The sequence below is a fragment of the Haliotis cracherodii genome, unplaced genomic scaffold (assembly GCF_022045235.1).
Source record: "Haliotis cracherodii isolate W230 unplaced genomic scaffold, xgHalCrac1.p SCAF_22, whole genome shotgun sequence".
NCBI lineage: Eukaryota > Metazoa > Mollusca > Gastropoda > Lepetellida > Haliotidae > Haliotis > Haliotis cracherodii.
This window is the reverse complement of record NW_027266278.1, coordinates 12736430-12758694: the sequence shown is the minus strand read 5'-3', so window position 1 is coordinate 12758694 and position 22265 is coordinate 12736430. Positions and strand designations below refer to the sequence as shown.

Here is a 22265-nt window from a genome sequence, read left to right as displayed (position 1 = left end):
ACATGGACACAGAATATTGACATCCAATTGAAAACCTGCCATTGATGAGTTCCGGGACCAACAAGAGGCTCCTCGTGTGGAGCTTACATAACAATATCAGAAAACTGGTTCACAGTGACTCGGGATAGCCGGGCAACCACGCCCTCGTGCACCGTCGACTGATAAACTGTTGTCATAAATTATTACAATAGCTAATGTCATGAGTGCGACAATGACCTTACGATTGTAAATATTTATATACTATAATTTAACGGGTAACTTGAGCTCCGTGTGAGCGAGTGGCTGGCGGTCGACCTCAGATGTTCACCACATAGGAACGTAACTGTATCTTTGCTCGATTTTTGAGTCAAGAGGCTGCCGCCAAAGCTCGAATTTTGTCTGTTTGTCAATCTCTGTGCAGTTCAGCCAGTAAACATATAATTTACGAACTCTGTCACGTAAATATGTAAACCTGAATACTGTAGGGTCTATCCTAATGGTAGATTTTCATCCTAATCACTTGAAACCATCCATCTGATGTCTCCTTTAGCGATATCAAATTGTATTTTTAAGTAGTGTTGAAGTAGACATGAATCGGTAACAATGGATACACCTATGGTAACCAATAGGCACTTTAACATAATTTAATTTTGATTTTGGTTTTGAAATTAATTTTCAATTGAAGCGATTTTATGATCCTGTGCAATATTTTGACAAAACATTAGTATTATTAGCAAAACATAACTCTTAGTTATTTGCAAATTGAAGTCAGTCTAATTTTATCCCCGCTCATTTATCAATATATAGATTTCGACACATATAGGGTTACGCCACATAAAGGTTTTTAGTTTCTCCTCATATATAATTATACTCGGCACATCACTAAAATGTCCTTTTTTCTTTTTGAGTTATTTAACATTGCTTTCGCTTTTCCAAAACACAACCAAAATATGAAATAAAAAAAAATAAAATAATTAAAAAAATGCTTTTGCAACTGGTGTTTTTCAAGGGAAATATTTTCATGTACTATGATATTCTGACCATACAGAAGTTATCACGCGGGAAATACGGGAGGAGATTACACCATGGTGAACTTCTACCGCAATTTGAAAAGAAACGGAGATGGAGGTTCGAAACCTATAAATTGTTTGTTGCCCAATTTCCAGTTGAGCTCCAAATTACATGTACGTCTAATTCAGTGTTAATATACAATACGCGTACATGGAAATGTATCACAAAGTTATTGACCAGTAGCATTTAATTATTTTACATGTGAGGTAAGGTCAGTTGTATACTCTCCTCATTGAAAAAAGGAGGTCAATAAACTTCATGAAGTAAGCGAAATCGTTATCTTTAACCAAAGAGCACTGATATACAAAAAAACGTCCAGATTCCAGATAGCCATGCTTGTCAAAACTCCTTTATCTACACAAGATCTTTCTTCAGGTGTAATGAAAACCTTAACTTACATCGTAGTCCTAGTCCTTCTCCCTCTATTGTCACTGTTACATCATAGGTATTATGACGCCACAGATACTACTGTTGTGCGTCGCCTAGGACTACAATGTAAGTTAAAGTTACATGCAAAATGAAACTGATATTCAATTTTTTTATGGCTTGAAACGTTGACATTTTAAAATTGAAAAACTCTTTAGTCTCATATATTTAGCTTAAATCAATAATAAATTTATTCTAACATCACAAGAACACAAACAGCTGTCGAGTTGCAGAACGGTATGCACCATACAGATACGGTTCTGTTCACTTGACATGTTTCTGAATGTTTATAAACCATCGACACTGACACGTCTCGTAGAAACGCAGCCGTCATAAGGGTGTACATATGTCCTGTGGAGCCCAGCGGACGGTCAGACCTGTGATACCTTAACACGGGCAACACTGTTGACCAGTCGTGATGACTGGACATATAATTAACACAGTGACCATGTTGCAAGTCCTTTTTGTATGTATGTACTTCATGGCGAAAGGAACCTGTCAAAACGAAGCAGAAACACGTGAGTACACATTAACAATTTTTATTTTTTTTACATATTTATTGATTAACATTTTATATTTTTTATTCATTTATTCGGGTTTGCAATTGATTTATTTCTACAGAAATAAAAAAGTTTGACACTATTGGCGCTATTTGCACAACTGTTTAATCTTTAATCTAATTGTTAGAGTAAGGGAGTGAGTTGGATTTCACAACTCGTTTGAGACAATTCCAACAGTGTCACGGATGGGCTTCACACACCCACAGATGGGCTTCACACACCCAAAGATGGGCTTCACCCACCCACAGAGGGGCTTCACACACCCAACGATGGGCTTAACACACCCACAGAAGAGCTTCATACGTTGTACACGTCATGGGAATCAAACCCAGGCCTTGGTGTGGTGAGCGGACGTTTCAACCACAAGGCTAACCTATTGAGAGCAGTCCTTTTACGATTAGGTGACACTCAACGCAATACACTTTTTTACAGACACTTTTGGCTTTACTCTGGCAATGTTTGTTTGTTTGTTTGTTGTTTAACGCCACACTAAGCAATATTCCAGCTCTATGACGGCGGTCTGTAAATAATCTGGGCTAGACAATCCAGTCATTGACATCATGAGCATCGATCCACGCAATTGGGATACGATGACATGCATCAACCAAGTCAGCGAGTCTGACCACCCAATCCCCTTAGTCGCCACTTACGACAAGCATAGTCACCTTTTACGGCAAGCATGGGTTGCTGAAGACCTATTCTACCCCGGATCTTCACGGGTGTCTGGCAATGATAACCATTCCCCATTGTGTTATTTAAACTTTGCTATTTGTAATACACAGTTATATACCATCAATAACCAATAACATCAAGCCGTGGAGATTCGGGGAAAGAATAAAGATCCCCAGCAACCCATGCTTGTGGTGAAAGGCGACTAAATGGATCTGGTGGTCAGGTGCGGTGACCAGGCTGCCTGCATGTGATCGTATGCCAAATTACGTGGATCGATGTATACGATGTCAATCACTGGTTTGTGTGGTCCAGACTTGCTTACTTGTCGTTTAACGCGACACTCAACAAAATGATCGAGTCGGAACCAAGCAAGCCCGTGATTGATAATATGGGCAACGTTCATCGCCGCGCGCAGGCCACCGAAACCTGACCATCTGATCCAATAAGTCGCCGGGGACGACAAGGTTGTTGAGGGTCTATTCTAACCCGGATTCCCCCCGGACAATGAATGTATAGGTGTATTGAGATTTCTTATCAAATAGATTTCAGCATCATGATCTACGGGTATTGTGCCTGATGCTACAAAAATATACTTCCAGGCAAAAAAATACACTCATGTTTGATGGTGTCTAAAAGTGAAACAGACAAGAACTGGGTATTCGAAGGCTATGTATTCGGCACGGGTATCGTCGTTGTGTTTGGGACTGTTTTCAGCCTAGTAAAGTTTTTATAAAGCTTTTAATATATACTCGGACCCCATGGTACCGCGGCATTCATCGTATCGCGGCATTTGTGATTTCCGATAGTTCACGCGGGACACGCCTCTTAGCGGCTGTCTATTAATGCAAATCGGTAACCAGGAAGTGCTCACTTCGTAAACAATTTCAATTTCCTCGGAATGTTCCGTCTGCTGTAAGTAAGGAGTTATTAATCCGTTGATACATATTTCTGGCATCTGTTGTAATATCGACTTACCCCCATCTATCAATGGCCAACGATATAACCCGCAGTTCCCCAAGTAAACTTTCTCTATCGACCTGAACTAGATCATCTGCATATTCATGGCGACTAATGAGGTAACGGAAGTTACGTAGTCCGCACATTTTTTCCCGCTCTGTGCCCAGAATCTATTGGGTGATCATAAGGGCCATAATGCCAAACTTAGAAATACGTTCTTCACTAGAAGTCAAAAGATAAATACATACTTTGGGCATACTAGGAGTGTTTTTTATATATTTATTGTTGACTTTTAACATTTTTTCATTTTGTGACAAATTATTGTCATCCAATTTTTTTTAGACAATCTTAAAATATCATTTCTGATATTTTGTTGTTGACTTATAAAAATATTTTTCTCTTACCTTTCGGTAAAAATGCATTGAATACCTATTGCTGATAACACATTAAAAATTTTGCTTGTGCTGTCTTTGCACTTGTCTGGACAAATCACTGATGTCTGGCATGATCATACCAAGTGCTTGGTAGAATTATGTCCTCTTTTTGTCCAATTCGGACCTCCATACACAACTTTTATCTTTACCGCGATACGATGGAGTTCTCTCCCTTGTCAAACAGAGTGCGAGGCCCGGCTTTTACTCGGAGCTACTAATGTAAATAATGAACTTTTATCAGTAAAATATGCATTGTTTGATAAAATGAATGATATCTGATACAGAGAAAACGAATAATCATAACGGTTAGTGAGTGCATTTTTTCCGTTCAGCGTACATGACAAGTACCGCGATACCCCGAGGTTGCTGGCTACTACTCAAAAGAAATTAAAAAAAACCTGATTCTTTCATATTACTGTAGTTATTCTGTTATGCCATGACAGATTAACTATGGTAATATGAAAGAATCGGGTGATCTTTAATTTCTTTTGAGTAGAATATTTTGGTCAAATCTAATTTTCGTGAGTATACCTACTTGTGCCACGCGCACAATTAACTAAAATATTTTGTTTCACTGAGCACCGACTGGTCAACTATTGATGACGTATCAAGTATTTTATCAGCTATACCGTCAATCAATTCTAACTTCACAGAAAGGAAATATTGTGTTTGATTAGACTAGTTTTGTCACGTAATTTCTATTCTGAACAATGGCCATCTTTGTAAGTGAATGCACGGAAAGATCTTAATCTGATGACAATCCTTCACCGTATACAGGTAAAGCGACAAAAGATAACCTTCAGCAAAATACTGACACGATAACCATGACGGTTTACACAACAACAACAAAATTGTTGTTTAACAATTTCCGAATAGTCTCAACAATTTGCTATGTTGATCGATCAGTGTGTATATGGCGCAATATGTGAGTAATATTATTGTTTGTTTGTTTGTTGTTTAACGCTGGACCAGACAATCCAGTGATTGACTTCATGATACCAGTTGCGTGGATCGATGCACATGATATTAATCACTGGCTTGTCTGGTCCAGACTCGATTATTAACAGACCACTGCCGCCGCCATATAGCTCGAATGGTGTTGAGAGCGGCGTTAAACAACAATAAACAAACATATAGCATGGCCTCTCATGCTATCAGTCACCAGATGGTATGGTCCAAATTTGAATATTTCAAGACCACCGTGATGTAACTGAGATATTGCTGGCGTCGGTTTAAACCAACGTTCATTCACTTTATTTACACACAAACACAGTTCAATTTACTTACAGACACCGTTCAGTTGGTAAGGGAACATTCTTGGGTTTCAAATACTTACTAACACCCGCAAATCTGATTTTGCTGGAATATTGCTAAAAGCGGCGTAAAATTATATACAAATACAACGCTTCTGTAACCAATCTGTCCATTCAGTGCCGAGCTACTGGAATGATGTCGCTGCTGCTGAACTCCAGCGAGCCAAGGCCCTGAGACCTATTGAAAAGCCGGCCAAGAACATCATTCTGTTTGTGGGGGACGGAATGGGAATAACTACGACCTTCGCCGCCAGGGTCCTCAAAGGTCAACTAAGGAATACATCAGGGGAGGAAACTCTTCTCAGTTTTGAAGAATTTCCCCATGTTGGAATGTCAAGGGTAGGTTGTTCCATCACGATTTGATTTATTAAAGGTTTGCCTACGCCAGTATCCACATGCACACACGAATGTTAATTATGTACCTTACTGTAAGATTTTCCTTTAATACTTCCTGTAACAGCGTGAGATATTTGAAGGTAAATAACGACACGAAACAATCATGTTAATGTCATTGTGTTTATTCTTTCATTTTCCTTTAATTACTGGGTACAATGTGAGAAGCCCATTACTGGGTCCCGTCGTGGTATTGATGGAGTGACCGCCTCCGTGGTCTAGTGGTAGAGCGTCCGCCCGGAGAGCAGAAGGTCCGGGGTTCGAAGATGGCACGTTAAAAGATGGCACTTGTTGTTACCCTGTCTGGCGCTCGGCATTAAGGGGCTAAAACAAGGACTGGTCGGCTCGGAGTCAGTATACTGTGTCTGAGTATGGTATTCATGTTAAACTGCGGCATGGTATCTCAGTGGGCTAGCACTATAAATCGCCATCAGTCCGGACTAGTACAAGCAGCCACACAAACACACACTGGTACATGGACGTCGCAATATAAGTGCAATAATCTTGGACGCGACGTTTAACCCAGTTTCACCTCACCTATTGATGGAGTATTGGTGAATGCGGCGTAAAACCGTCCTCATGCACTTTAATTACAGCGTGATGAGTATAATTAAGATTTGGGCTTTGAAGTACAACCCTGGCAATACATTGTAGTGTTTTAAGGGGAATGAGTCTTTTTCTTGTGTCTTTTCTTATCCTTTAGCATTTCTGCAGCTGTATAACGACAGAAAATATTTGTGAAAATACTGGGAAATAATTGTTGACAGGGGGTCTTGCAAAACAATAAGTTGAGAGTCTATAAAAATGATTTTAAGCTCTCCTTTTCAGAGATATCAAATTGTGTCCTGAAAAAATAGCAAAATTCAGAGTTCCAATTGTACTGTTAATAAATTCAAAGAGGGGTAGCCTAGTGGTTATTCACGCGGTCACGCGGAAGATCCGGGTTCGATTCCCGACATGGGTACAATGTGTGAAGCCCATCTCTGGTGTCTCCCGCCGTGATATTGCTGGAATATTGCTTAAAGCGGCGTAAAACCATTCTCTCTCACTCTTACGTCATCGTATCCCAATTCCGTGGAACAATCGATCACTGGATTGTCTGGTCCAGACTCGATTATTTACAGACCGCCGTCATATAGCCGGAATATTGCTAAGTGTGGCGTTAAATACCAAAAAATCTAGCGTGGTATGGTATTGGGTGTCAGCTTAAGGTGTGACCATCACTGCTGAATAATACAGTCTGTAGCTCGAAATCAGCTGGGCGTAGGTATGCCACCGTTCAATGATGTTTGAGTACCGGCTTAACAAGAGCATCACCTACATCACTCAGAAAGAGATATTTGCCTATATAGTGTCCTCTTGTGAGACCCATATATTATGACCAAACCTGACACATGTGTACTCTACTGCCTAAAAGTTGATTCCCCCCTACAAACGTTGAGAACGCATCTGACACAGGTGCTCAACGGGTTGCACGCGAGTTGAGCACCCATATGCAACGAGTGACCCACGCCTGTGACATGCGTGTATTTGTTTATTTGTTGTTTAACGCCGCACTCAGCAATATTCTAGCTATATGACGGCTGTCTGTAAAATAATCGAGTCTTGACCAGACAATCCAGTGACTGACATCATGAGCATCGATCCACGCAATTGGGATACGATGACATGTATCAACCAAGTCAGCAAGCCTGACCACCCGATCCCGTTAGTCGCCTTTTACGACAAGCATAGTCGCCTTTTACGGCAAATGAATTTGACAAATAAATCAAATAAATAAATAGTGAGCTTAAAGAAAACAATGATATGCGAATCTGCGTTTATGAAGGGACATTGACAGGTGTTCATTGCTCTACTTATATGCATGAGCCATACCTCTAGGGTCTAGCCATTGTGACTTGTCGACAGTAGAACAGTAGTGAATTTTGATACACGTTCATTGCTACGGGTAAGCCCCCACTCCCCCACCCCCTTCCCACCCGAGTTGACACGATTATCACGGATTGGGAAATGTTCGCAATTAATCAAGGCATTTTGTTTGTGGAATGCGGAAAGTTTGACTATATCAGGCATTCCAGGTGATTTTTCAAATATAACGATGTTCGTTCACCTTATGAATTCTTTATATGGTATAATTATGATGGAGCAGTCATCACTTCTGATGTCCTATTATTATTGTTGTTGTTGTTGTTGTTGTTGTTATTATTATAATAAGCGTTATGCATATGTTGAAAAACCGCCTGGCAGCAATTAGGCAAATAAATGTTTGCTATGGGCAATAAAACTAGCTTGTACATATTTCTGTATACATAAAACATTGAACGAAACGGCAAACGGGATCGGGTGGTCAGGCTAACTGACTTGGTTAATGCATGTCATCGTTTCCCAGGGATTATCGATGCCCATGATGTCAATCACCGGATTATCTGGTCCACATTCGATTGTGTACAGACCGCCGTCATAGCCGGAGTATTGATGAGTGTGGCGTTAAACAACAAACAAACAAACAAACATTTTGGTGTTGATTTTAACAGTGTGAAGTCAGTCTTTTTCGCCCTATGTTGCACATGTTGACCATCTTTGCTCTTCTCATTCAGACGTACAGTATAGACAAGCAGACGACCGACTCAGCAGCAACGGCAACGGCATTTCTCTCCGGCATCAAAAACAACTACGGCGCACTCGGAGTTGACGGGCGGGTAAAAAAGGGGGACTGTCCTGCCGCCCTGCAATATAACGTCACTTCTATAGCCCACTGGGCAATGGCAGCAGGTGCGATTTTTACTGTGTTAGGATACAATGCAATGTTTCCAACTATTTTGGGGACATCTCACTGTACAGAGTTGCGTTCCTTGGGCACGCCAGTAACCTTTTGCTTGAATATTGCTGAGTGCGGCGTTAACACAAACAAACACTGCAATCCCCCCCGAAAAGAAAAAAAACGTTGCTAATTGTGATATGGTCAAAATCAAGGGAGGTAATCAGACATCCGCAAAGGAGTCGTTGATCATGACACGTTTTTAAAAAAATATAATTCCTTAAACAACAAACAAACGTTTGAATAGCCATCTCCTAAAGAATAATATTTTTCTCAACAGTTTCCAATTGGTATGAAAAATGATTGAATGGGGGTCAGACAAAGAGGGGTCACGGGTGGCCCAGTCGTCTAAGGCGCCGTGAATCGTAGTGCAGGGTTGCGTCCCTTGGGCATGCCACAAACCTATGGTCGTTGGTTCGAATCCTGGTTCGTTCCGAGTATGTTTCTAGGTTTGTCGGCACCACACCCGTGCTCGTGGGTTTCACCGAAGTGGTAAACGTCTGAGGCATTCCTCCCACATTAAGCTGACACGCCGCGACATAACTGGAATACTTTTTAAAGCAGCATTTAATCAAAGTCACTAACTGCAAGTAATGTCAGATGCTTCGTTAAATGCCTGTGATATCTAGGGCTGTAGAGATATACTTTGGTGAAGCAATCTTTTAATAGAATAGATAAATCGTAATGCATTTTGACGTAAGCATGTTGACTAGGATAATTATATATGACAGAAGGGGGCGTCTCAAAGTTGTATTAGCTTTACACTTCCACAGAACTATCACATACAACTACTGTCATATATAATGGAAAATGTCATTAAATAATGCCAACATTGGTGTTCTTAAAAAATAATCTCATACAACTCATACAAAATATGCAAGTGACCACGTGACAGAATCTGGTTGGAGGGGATTTCTTTGTGTCTATTGCCCATTTGTCAGGGTCGTGATTAGATCAATGACCATGTTGAGGGTGGCTCGACATGCAACAATACAGCATTTCCAGGGGCAATTTCTTTGTGTCTAATGCTCATGGGCCAGGATCGTGATTAGGTCAATGACCAGGTTGACGACATGCAACAATACAGCATTTCTAATGTTACTGGCACCAAATGTTCGTTTCACGAATACCTATATACAAGGCTACGGTCACCACGTCTGTTGAGAATAAATTCGACATTCACATGTGCCTTTGCTATTTTGCAAATAATTTGTGGGACGTTCTGGGTATTAATATACTATCTCACTGATTACTTGTTAACTTGTCAGTGCAAGTTTTGTTTGTTGGCCGCACTGAGCAATAGTCCAGCTATATGACGGCGGTCTGTAAATAATGGAGACATCATGAGCATCGATCCACGCAATTGAGATCGATCCCGTGTGTCGCCTCTTACAACAAGCATAGTCGCCTTTTACGACAAGCATAGTCGCCTCTTACGACAAGCATAGTCGCCTCTTACGACAAGCATAGTCGCCTCTTACGACAAGCATAGTCGCCTTTTACGACAAGCATAGTCGCCTCTTACGACAAGCATAGTCGCCTTTTACGACAAGCATAGTCGCCTTTTACGGCAAATATGTGTTGCTGAAGACCTATTCTACCCCGGATCCTCATGGGTCTGTCAAGTGCTTTCATTATGACGTACTGCTGTTTCAGTAATCTGCGTTTACTCATGAGCGAGAGAGAGAGAGAGAGAGAGAGAGAGAGAGAGAGAGCGAGAGAGAGCGAGAGAGAGAGAGCGAGAGAGAGAGAGAGAGAGACGCGTTACATAGGCTGTGTGGAGAGAGAGAGAGAGAGAGAGAGAGAGAGAGAGAGAGAGAGAGAGAGAGAGAGACGCGTTACATAGGCTGTGTATATACAAAAATGGACATATTATTTTAAAAGTAAGGCCCAGCCATAAGGCTTGTGTGTATAAAACATGAGAAGGATGAGTATCCAATACAAAACATTATTAGACATGGTAATATTCATAGTTCACATAGTGTTCATGAATTGAATAATTAGTGTGCTTGCAAATAGGACTTGTACATTTTCTGACTTTAAAAAAAATATAAATTTGTTTAAAACAGACAGATTTGTAAAGGTAGGATTTAATAACATGCAATATTTAAAAAGTGCTTGTCTTAAATCGTCATAAAATGGACATGTCATTAAGAAAAGTAATTCATTTTCAATAATTCTCTTGTTAGACTGTTTAAAACATTGTGGGCAAGTTCAATCTACAAGAACGGTTGGTGGTTTGTTAAAACGTCCAGTCTCTATGGCAAGAGGTAAAGATCCGCATTTGAACAAAGCTAAAATTCAAGGGCGGTTCAACAACATTTTGCGTCTAGAGGTCTCTCTTACTGAATACATGCATGACGGGTTTATGACGACTGGACGCAAACATGGTTCATGATTTACAACACAGATGACAGGAGGCATTCGACTATACAACAATCATAAAACTCTCTGGCCATGAGTGGTTGGTTGGTTTGTTGTTTAACGCCGCACTCAGCAATATTCCAGCTATATGAAATAAATAATCTGTAAATAATCGAGTCTGAACCAGACAATCCAGTGATTAATATCATGAACATCGATCCGCGCAATTGGGATCGACGACATGCATCAACCAAGTCAGCGAGCCTGACCAATTGCGTGGATCGATGTTCATGATGTGAATCACTGGATTGTCTGGTCCAGACTCGATTATTTACAGACCGCTGTCATATAGCTGGAATATTGCTGAGTGCGGCGTTGTAAACACAAGCCCTGTTTACCTTCTGCACCCCTCATGTCCTCTGTATGAGAATATTGTTATTATCTCGCTGTTCCATCTCTGTAGTATGTATGTAGGTATGCTGTGTTGCATTATTATTATTATCATTATTATTATTAAAAAATGCAGCAAAGAGGATTAGGGTGATCCTGGCACAGTCTTGTTACGCTCATCATCAGCTGAGGGCCCTTGCCTCCTCTATATATCATAATTATTATTATCTGTAAAGTAGTCCGTGGCTATCGGAGGTGTTAATTATATAGCTTCTTAAACGCAGGTAAATCAGTTGGCATAGTGACGACAACCCGCGTTACTCATGCAACAACAGCAGCGGCGTACGCTCACTCTGCAGACCGGGGCTGGGAGGGGGACTCCGAGATGACCTCTGTGACGGGGGGATGCTCCGACATCGCTAAACAACTCGTCGACGACAATCCGGACATCAAGGTGAGTGAGTATGGTTTTACGCCGCTTTTAGCAGTATTTCCGCAATATCACGGCGGGGGACACCAGAACTGGACTTCACACGTTGCACCCATGTTGGGAATCGAACCCGGGTCTTCCGCGCCACGATCCAACGCTCGAACCACTAGGCTACCTCCCGGCATCAAGGTATATCGTGCTGTCCGCTCGACGTGAAATGTGATTGTATGATATCATGGCACTGGCGATGATTCCTCTTCTCCTGATACTAGGGAGAGCAAGCTGAACGAATTTGCGAACTAATTGGGGAGCATTAATGAAGAAAAATGTCATAAAATTTATCTTGGAATTCTTCACGCGGGGTTGCATCGATAACACAATGACTTGATGTGGTCAGAACTCCATCACTGGACATCATCCATTTAGATAACAAGGATCAGTCAATCATTTTCTGCAACATGTATTTGTCATGAAGGGTTATCCCGACCTCCAAATTATCTAAACACGGCTCCACCTTTTCTTCAAAAGTTTGTTCTCTCCGATAAGCCTGGGCCACTCCCGCGGCGGACGGACTCAACACGCGTGTTCAAGGCGTGGCGGACGGACACAACACGGGTGGCGGACGGGTTGCACACGTGTTGCGTCACGCGTTTCCTCTGCGCGAAGGGGATTGAACTCCTCGACAGTAGTGTAGATGTTAAATTTTGCACATTGATTCATGGGGTTTTAAATGTGGCCCCAAAAATATTTATGTAAGCGTTGAAGGTCGCCAGAGATAATGCAGACTGTCCTCGCGTAACAGTGACATCTATTTTGCGCATGTACTCTGTGCGCAAAGCTCAATACCTGTCAAAGATACTGCCCATAACATGCGTGGAGCCAACTTTGTTGGTGTTCAACGCAAATATATGCGTGAACCTGTCTTTGTCTAAGGCGCCGCGACACTCTTTGAAGAGTTACGTCCCTTAGTTGCTACGATGCCCTGGTCGTGAGGATAGTTCCATACACCTTTATTCGTAAGTTGTTGGTTTATTGTTTAACGCCGAACCAGAACATGTGTTAAAATGTGACGTCATAGCTGCAGGAATACGACATGATATTCTGGACGTAAAATGCTCTCCATTTTGAGACTCGAACCCGAATTCATTATGGGACAATCGCGTCGATTTACTAATAAACTACCTGATTAACCTTCCTTGTATGAGTGAGTGGGTGGGTGAGATTTAACGTCGTTATATTGAGTTATACCACAGCGGATATCTTTTATACAGGATTAGAGATCAAAGTCATGCGAACCGTATACTTTTTTTACTTCCGCGAATACACAACATGCACTGGTTTTGCATATCTATCTTTCAAGCATATATCTTATTATAACTTACACCGCCTCCGTGGTCTAGTAGTAGAGCGGAAGGTCCAGGGTTCGATCCCCACCCGCGTCATACCAAAAGACGTTAAAAAGATGGTACTTGTTGTGACCATGTCTGGCGCTCGGCATTAAGGGGCTAAAACAAGGACTGGTCGGCTCGGAGTCAGTATACTGTGTCTGGGTGGGGTATTCATGTTTAACTGCGGCATGGTATCTCAGTGTGCTAGCACTATAAATCGGAATCAGTCCGGACAAGTACAAGCAGCCACACACACACACGTGCATGCACGTCGCTATATAAGTGCAATAATCTTGGACGCGACGTTAAACCCCATTTCACCTCACCTCACCTATTATAACTTATCTCACTATCATCATGATGTTGGTATTTGCAGGTCATCCTCGGGGGTGGAAGGCGATATTTCCGTCCTATTGATGCGATAGACCCTGAAACTGGGAAGAACGATACTTCCAATGGACGCCGAGACGGACGCGACCTTGTTGAGGTACGCCTGCTTCTTTGCGGTGTAGACCCGTGAAGATCCGGGGTAGAATATGTCTTCAGGAACCCATGCTTGCCGTAAAAGGCGACTATGTTTATCGCAAGAAGCGACAAACGGGATCCGGTGGTCTGGTATGCTGACTTGGTGCATGTCATCGTTTACCATTTGGGTGGATCGATGCTCTTGATGTCAATCACTGGCTTGTCTGGTCCTATCTTCCCGACGCAAGAGAGTTAACTGACTATAAAAGTCCAGTTCCCACCCTTGGCGAACTAGGCTGGTATTATGGAGTTACATTTTGCCTGGACTAACGAGTCTATGCAAAGTCCAATCAAAATCGCGCACAGAAATTGAAATCCGGTTCGTAAACTGTCGGGCAGATTTCGGTCGATTGCAGGATTTGCAAAGCATGTGCACCAACAACTCGTTGTGAGCAGATATTTTCAAAATCTTTTCATGTTTTTAATCAAGGTGCTCACGTGATTTGATGCGTTTCGCGATGCATCACAATATCGACCTTGATTAACGATCAGATTGTCCTGACTGGGCGCCACCATTTTGTGTGAAGCAAACGCAAGTGATACGAGAGGTGGAATCTGATTGGTCCATAGGAGAGGCTTAGAGGGGACATAACTGGTAATAGCCACTGGTGGCGCTACGATCGAGCCCAGTGATTCCAGCCTAGTTCGGCAAGGGTGGAAACTGGACTTTTAAAGTCAGTTAACTAACTCGCCTCGGGAAGATGACCCTCTATACGATAAGAGATATGTAGGATTCAACATTCAGCTCTTTGGTATAGGGTTAATAATTCCCTTCGACCACTACGTGGGAATAGTACCAGTGCTATAACGACCATTAAATATTTTATGCATTATATCATTGGATTGTCTGGGCCAGACTAAATTATTTAGACTTCTGTCATTTGGCTGCAAAATTGTTGAGTGCAGCGTTTAACAGGCAGTTTCAGTCCAGGTTGGAAAACATGAACATTGCTATTTTGCCAAGGGTAACGGATCAGATTCCCCTGGGCACATAATAATCACAATTTATATTACTTTTTACAAATCAACTGTTTGTTGTTTAACGCCGCACTCAACATTATTTCGGCTATGTGCACAAGTTGCACAAAGAGGAAAGACCGTTTGCAATTTCTTTCATTGATTCATAAATTAATTTTCCCGACTATTTTGCCTTTTATGACCGATGGAATCTGTTTCGGCGGATAATTGAGATTGTTACGGAAGCCTTTAGGGCTATTTGTTTTTTTTGTTTTTTTTCGATACTATCTTGAAATTTCAAGATACTAAGTTGAAATTTCAAGATACTATCTTGAAATTTCAAGATACTATCTTGATTGTTTCTTCTCTGGCTATTTTGAAGAAATTTGTCTGTTTCATAAATTTTAATTATGTGTGTGAATAATTAAATGCTTGTTTTTAAATTTGGTGTGATGCTATTATGAACTGACATTATTGAAGGCTCTGTCCAGGAGGTTAACGTAGCGTAAAAATAGTGTTCCCCTGTGTGACACGTAATCCTATCATAATCGATGTAACTATCATCAACCAGTGTTTTTAAGCCAACTCATTGCTGAATATTTTATAATATTGGCAAGCATTATGCACAACCACCAGTAGCTACAGTGATGACGTAAATCCTGCTGGGGTATCATGCAGGAAGCAGAGGTACTGTAAGTCCCCATGATCCCCAGCGAGGTGGCCTAGCTTTGGTTACTGGTGGCCCATAGCCCGTGTTTTAAAATCTGTATACATTATATTGTTATGCTCAAACATGTTTCACAAACTGTTTTTAAACATAGTATGCTCAAATATGTTTCACAGCTTGTTTTTAAATAAAACGTTGCATAATTAACTAAATTGTAAATAGATTAACTTGGTCTCGTCGCTATATGGCTGAAAAAATATTAAAAAGTTAAATTTTAACTCAACTCACTATTCTCTGGCGTTGACGTTTTAATGTTTAAAAAATCAGCTTGGATCAAGAATTTTCTAAAGTTACAAAAAAAAAAGTATCTTACACTTGCCCGTTTCACCCATTTTAAACTTACCTATTTCACTGATGTTGAAAGTGTATTCTTTAACAAAGATCTGAGACCCGTGAAGATTCGGGGTAGAATAGGTCTTCAGCAACCCATGCTTGTCGTAAAAGGCGACTAACGGGATCGGGTGGTCAGGCTCGCTGCCTTGGTTGATGTATGTCATCGATCCCAATTGCGTGGATCGATGCTCATGATATTATAACTGGATTGTCAGGTCCAGACTCGATTATTTACAGACCGCCGTCATATAGCTGGAATATTGCCGAGTGCGGCGTAAAACAACAAACCAATCATCAAATGTACTTACCAAAAACGGGACATTTTGGTATCGTGTATGGTAGTGTATGTAACTATACACTGGGTCTCAAACAGTTTGCTTCTGTTACAGGACTGGATGGAAAACAAGGCTGAGCGTAATGCCACCCACCGCTACGTGTGGAATCTGGCAGAATTCAATGAAGTGGATCCAGAGTCGGTGGACTTTCTCTTGGGTGAGTGAGTGAGTTTGGTTTGAGGCTGCTTGACAGTGTGTCAGCTTAATGTGGGATTGGAGGAACGCCAAGAGTGATGCAGGCCTCAGACGTTTGTCACTTTGGTTTTGTCCGTTAGTTTGTTGATCAACGTCGCACTCAGCAATATTCCAGCTATATGACAGCGGTCTGCAAATAATCGAGTGTGGACAAAAAAATCCAGTGGCTGACAGCATGAGCATCGATCCAAGCAACTGGGATACGATGCCATGCATCAACCAAGTCAGCGAGCCTGACCACCGATCCCGTTAGTCTCCTCTTACGACAAGCATAGTCGCCTTTTACGGCAAGCATGGTTTGCTGAAGACCTATTCTACCCCGGATCTTCACGGGTCTAACACTTTGGCTAAACCCAAGAGAACGGATATGGCGCTTACAAAGCAAGAAACAGAATCAGCGCGAACTTGTCATCAGTAATCGATTGGGGTTTGTGGTATGCCTAAGGTATGCAACTCTGCACAGCGCCTTGAGCGACATGGTCACTTGGGATTTTCATTTATCCATTCATAAAATGCATACCTTCAACCCTCTGTAATCTTTTGGTGTTTTGAAGTGACGTTTTCTAGATTTACACCCCCTTTGTTGCTTCTGTTTAAAGGCCTGTTCTCGAACTCCCACATGAACTACGAGATTGACCGGCGGGAGGGTCCGACTGGAAACGAGGCAGGGGAACCATCCCTCAGTCAGATGACGGAGAAAGCTATACAGATCTTGCAGAAGGATCCGGATGGCTTCTTTCTTCTTGTAGAAGGTATACCTCAACTGATATATTGATTGCTTATACACCTTGAATTAATAATATCGCAACATGTTTTTCATGGTCCTCAGTGAGTATGTTATGAGCCGCAAAATCAAAGGTGCGTATTCCAGCTTCAATTTAAGCACCATCAGCATAAATTATTCTTCGTGGGGTAAATGAAAGACTACGACGAACTCGGAACAAAGTTTTATGCGTTTATGCGAAGGGCAATACAAGGCAGAACAATGACGCATAATGTCATGACGAGTGACGTTTACTAGAGATGGTGCATGTTATCGATCACAATTGCGTAGAACCATGCTCATGATGTCAATCACTGGATTGTCTGGTCCAGACTCGATTATTTACAGACCGCCGTCATATAGCTGGAATATTGCTGCGTGCGGCGTCAAACAACGAACAAACCGAACCAAACTACTAGAGATGGTACAGTCATTGTTCTGACGCCCAATCCTCAGCAAATGACACCAGTTTCAATCCCAGAATACAATGTCAAAGTCGGGTGTAACCCCCGTCGACCAGGTTTACTTCATGAACACTCCTTCTCATTGACTGTACTAGACGTTCTATTGGTTTTTGTTTTTGTTTTACGCCGCACTCAGCAATATTCCAGCTATATGACGGCGGTCTGTAAAGTAAATATGTAAATAATCGCGTCTGGACCAGACAATCCAGTGATTTACATCATGCACATCGATCCACGCAATTGGTATCGATGACATGCATCAAGCAAGTCAGCGAGCCTGACCACCCGATGGACGCCGAGGTAATCTGTCCCATGCCTGGCGCAAGGCTTGGTTCAATTCGTCAAGACCTAACACAGGGGCATTCCTCTGAGGCACTTGTCCCGAACATGCTCAAGGGGATAACAATCCGGACTCCAGGTCAGGGCAGCGTTGGTATTGCCCTCTGACGTAGGACAACGGCACGTGCACGTGGCGTAGCATTGTCGTCCATGAAAGATTGGCCTTGCGATTGTGGTACACGGTATCGTTGTCCATTCAGTTTTGTGTCACTGTGACAAACTCGAGTCTTCAGTCCTAAGACATGCGTCTCAATACAGTCAATAAGCCTCCACCGCACGGAACATGCCCCTGAGAGTTTCTTCAGTTAGCATGTGATGTGTTCCTGTGGCGCCAAACACGAACTCAACAAACGGTCGTAAACTATAGAAATGGACTCTCCTCCGACCAGTGGACGTCAGATTCAAGTGACTTCAGCAACCCATGCTTGCAGTAAAAGGCGACTATGCTTGTTGTAAGTGGTGGTGATGATGATGGTGGTGGTGGTGGGGATGATGGTGGTGATGGTTGTAATGGCTGTGGTGGTGATGATGATTGGTTGGTTTGTTGTTTAACGCCGCACTCAGCAATATTCCAGCTATATGACGGCAGTCTGTAAATAATCGAGTCTGGACCGGACAATCCAGTGATTAATATCATGAGCATCGGTCCACGCGATTGGGATGGATGACTTGCATCAACAAAGTCATCGAGCCTGACCACCCGATCCCGTCAGTCGCCTTTTACGACTGGTGATGATGGTGGTGGTGGTGGTGGTGGTGATGGTGATGGCTGTGGTGGTGGTGGTGGTGATGATGATGGCTGTGGTGGTGGTGGTAGTGATGGTGATGGTGGTGGTGGTGATGGTGATGGTGGTAGTGATGGTGATGGTGATGGTTGTGATGACTGTGGTGGTGATGATGATGATGGTGGTAGGAGTTGCTGTCTTTTAATCTTCAGGTACTTGTCTTTGCAGGAGGTCGTATTGACCATGGACATCATGGCTCCCGTGCAGCACGTGCGCTTTATGACACCGTCGCCTTCGAAGAGGCTGTGACCGCAGCCACCAAAATAACGTCAGCGGATGACACCCTTACAGTCGTCACTGCCGACCACTCTCACGTCTTTACAGTCGGGGGATACGCAGATAGGGGCAATCCCATATTAGGTACTTTATTTACCATTGGCGGCGGCCGGATAGTCTAGTGGTTAAAGCGTTCGCTCGGCACGACGAAGACCCGGGTTCGATTCCCGACATGGGTACAATGTTTAAAGCCCTATTCTGGTGTCCTTGCTGGAATATTGCTAAAAGCGGCCTAAAACTATACGCACTCACTCACTTGTTTAGCATTGCAGCAGTTAATTATCGTGGATATCTCAGACGGAGTTAGACACCTTAGTTACAGTTGTGTTCTATGTTTTAGTGTTGTGAGGTAGGATAGGGACATTTTGGACCTACTTGAAATGTCCTACTTTATTTGTGCCTACTTCTGTTGGACTGCATACATCTACATAGGTATGGTGAAGCCCATTTCTGGTGTCCCCCGCCGTGATATCGCTGGAATAGTGCTAAAAGCGGCGTAAAACCATACCCACTGACTCACATAGGTCATTGTATATGCATGGATGGACCAGTCGTCCTAGCGTCGCAGGAGTAGCACCCCTGCCAAATATTTATGATTGCGGGTTGAAATCCCGGAGTTGCGCTTGTTGTGTTTGTCAGCCCTGAGCTCCACACGTGATAAACGTCTAAGAGCTGCATAATGTCAGTTTTTTCTCCGTCACATTGGTTGGTTGTTTAACGCCGCACTCAGCAATGTTCCATCTATATGACGGCGGTCTGTAAATAATCGAGTCTGGACCAGACAATACAGTGATTAATATCATGAGCATCGATCCACGCAACTGGGATCGATGACATGCATCAACCAAGTTAGCGAGCCTGACCACCCGATCTCGTAAGTCGCCTTTTACAACAAGCAGAGTCACCTTTTACGGCAAGCATGGGTTGCTGAAGACCTGTTCTACCCCGGAATCTTCACAGGCCTTTCCGTCACATTAAGCTGATATAACTGAAATACTGTTCAAAGATCGGCGTGAAACCAAACTCACTCAGATGTGTTAAAGATTATCCCGGTATATAACTGCCGACGATACAGTGAAATCTCGATAGTCAGGGAAAGGTAACCCGGAATCACCGTCAACTATCCAGATTTATGAAATATCACTGTAGAAAGATGCTTTCACGCGTACGTAATGAAGCACGTGATTACTGTCATGGAGCCAATGCTTTTTTTCACTTAGGCAAATCTGGGTCTTCGGGGTCAGACGGTCTGCCATACACGTCTCTGCTCTACGGCAACGGCCCTGGTTACCACGTCGTGGACAACGGCGGCACCATGGGCCGACCAAACCTCACTGACACGGACACAGGTAATAACATCATACAAAGAAGATGAAAGGTGTGGCGTGGCAGTGGCGTGTGTATTTGTGTGGCGTGGCGTGGCGTGGCAGTGGTGTGTGTATTTGTGTGATGTATGTGTGGTGTGGTGTGGTGTCAGCGTATGTGTGGTGTGTGTTTAAGTATGTGTGGTGTATTTGGGGTTTCGAAAAACTTCAGCCGCCTACCTACCTTGGCACTGAAAAAAGACCTCAAGGACTGTACTTGATGTTTGCATCTCACATCGATACCATCAGATGGTTGGTTTGTTTGATGTTTGACGCCATGCTCGGCAATATTCCAGCTATATGACGGCGGTCTGTAAATATTCGAGTCTGGACCAGACAATCCAGTGATTAACATCATGAGGATCGATCAACCCCATTGGGATACGACGCAATTGGGATCGATGACATGCCTCTGCATACAGTTCCCGCCGAGCTCAGGTAGAGGGTTTGTGTGTGTTTATCGCTGCAAATCAATTGGCGGTATAGTATTAACAGGGCGGTTCATTCATAGCATTGTATTCCTACTTAATTTCCCATAGTATTTTGCTTGTTTGTTGTTTTACGCCGCACTCAGCAGTATTACAGCTATATGACGGCGAGCTGTAAATAATCGAGTCTGGACCAGACAATCCAGTGATTAACATCATGAGGATCGATCATCGCAATTGAGATACGATGCATCAACCAAGCCAGCGAGCCTGACCACCTGATCCCGTTAGTCGCCTTTTTCGGCAAGCATGGGTTGCTGAAGACCTATTCTACCCGGGTCTTCTCGGGTACAATTTGACTACAGTGTAAATGACTCCATTAGTAAATGAATTATGTCTTATACTTCTATTATGTAATGGTTGGCATAAAAAGATGAGGAGATTTTTTCGTGTTTCCATCTTGTAAATATAATATATTAGGCATAAAAAGTATGTATTATGCTCACAAACTCGGCAAATATACTATCTATTTCTCACGTGTTTCATGGTGCTATGACTTGTTCTTTAGAGGAAAGATTGTACCGTCAACAATCCGCCGTGCCCTTGAGGTCGGAAACCCATGGAGGGGAGGATGTCGGGATATATGCGCAAGGGCCCATGGCGCATCTGTTTCACGGAGTTCATCAAGAAAACTACATTGCCCACGTGATGGCGTATGCAGGATGTATTGGAGCCTACAGAGACAGCGGACAGTGCGCACAACCGGAAGTCACCACTCCTCCGGTAACGCCGAGATCAGGAGCAACTGCCAACGAAGTGTGTTTTCTGTTGTTATTTGTCATAATTGGATTGGTATTTTAAGAACTATATATAGTTATGATCAAGGGGATGTGTTTTAAGTTAGTGACCGAATATAGTTTTACGCCGCTTTCAGCAATATTCCAGCAGTATCACGTCGGAGTGAAGAGAAAACGCTTTAACCACTAGGTTACCCCTCCGTACCCTGTGTTTACAGATTAGCGGGTGTTATTAAGTATTTGATACCCAAGAATGTTCACTTACAAATTGAACGGTGTCTGTGCGTGAATAAAGTGAATGGTTTTAGCCAACGCCAGCAATATTTCAGCCACACCACGGTGGTCTTTAAATTATTCAAGTTTCGACCATATAAACCGGTGATAGATAGCATGAAAGACCATGCTGTCTTGAACGGAGACACACGATCAGTTATGGGTTGGTTGGTTTGTTGTTTAACGCCGCACTCAGCAATATTCCAGCTATATGACGGCGGTCTGTAAATAATCGAGTCTGGACCAGACGATCCAGTGATTCGTATCATGCGCATCTATTCACGCAATCGGGATACGATGACATGCATCAACCACGTCAGCGAGCCTGACCATCCGATCCCATTAGTCGCCTCCTACGGCAAGCATGGGTTGCTGAAGACCTATTCAACCTCCGATCTTCACGGGTTATGCAACACATGTTCACCCGATGCAATTTCTAGTCGGCTCTTAGGTATAGGCTACTAATTTGTCTCAAAATCCAAATGGAAAGTAAACGAAATGTTTGCATT

The 22265-nt window shown here is 42.7% G+C and overlaps 1 protein-coding gene across 1 annotated transcript; it reads left to right on the top strand.

Moving 5' to 3' along the window:
- The first annotated feature begins 1894 nt into the window (after positions 1-1894).
- LOC139471212 (alkaline phosphatase-like) lies at positions 1895-21547 on the top strand. The gene is made up of 10 exons (XM_071253498.1): positions 1895-1994; positions 5531-5751; positions 8403-8577; positions 11662-11831; positions 13572-13682; positions 16127-16229; positions 16867-17019; positions 18787-18978; positions 20115-20243; positions 21255-21547. Exons 1-10 carry the CDS (start codon positions 1895-1897, stop codon positions 21545-21547), a joined length of 1647 nt encoding a protein of 548 aa, XP_071109599.1.
- The last annotated feature ends 718 nt before the right edge of the window (positions 21548-22265 follow it).

Coding starts and splice junctions, on each gene's coding strand:
- LOC139471212 (XM_071253498.1), top strand. CDS start 1,895: ATGACTGGACATATAATTAACACAGTGACCATGTTGCAAGTCCTTTTT. Junction 11,832..13,571: donor ACGACAATCCGGACATCAAG/GTGAGTGAGTAT, acceptor TGGTATTTGCAG/GTCATCCTCGGGGGTGGAAG. Junction 20,244..21,254: donor CCTCACTGACACGGACACAG/GTAATAACATCA, acceptor CTTGTTCTTTAG/AGGAAAGATTGTACCGTCAA.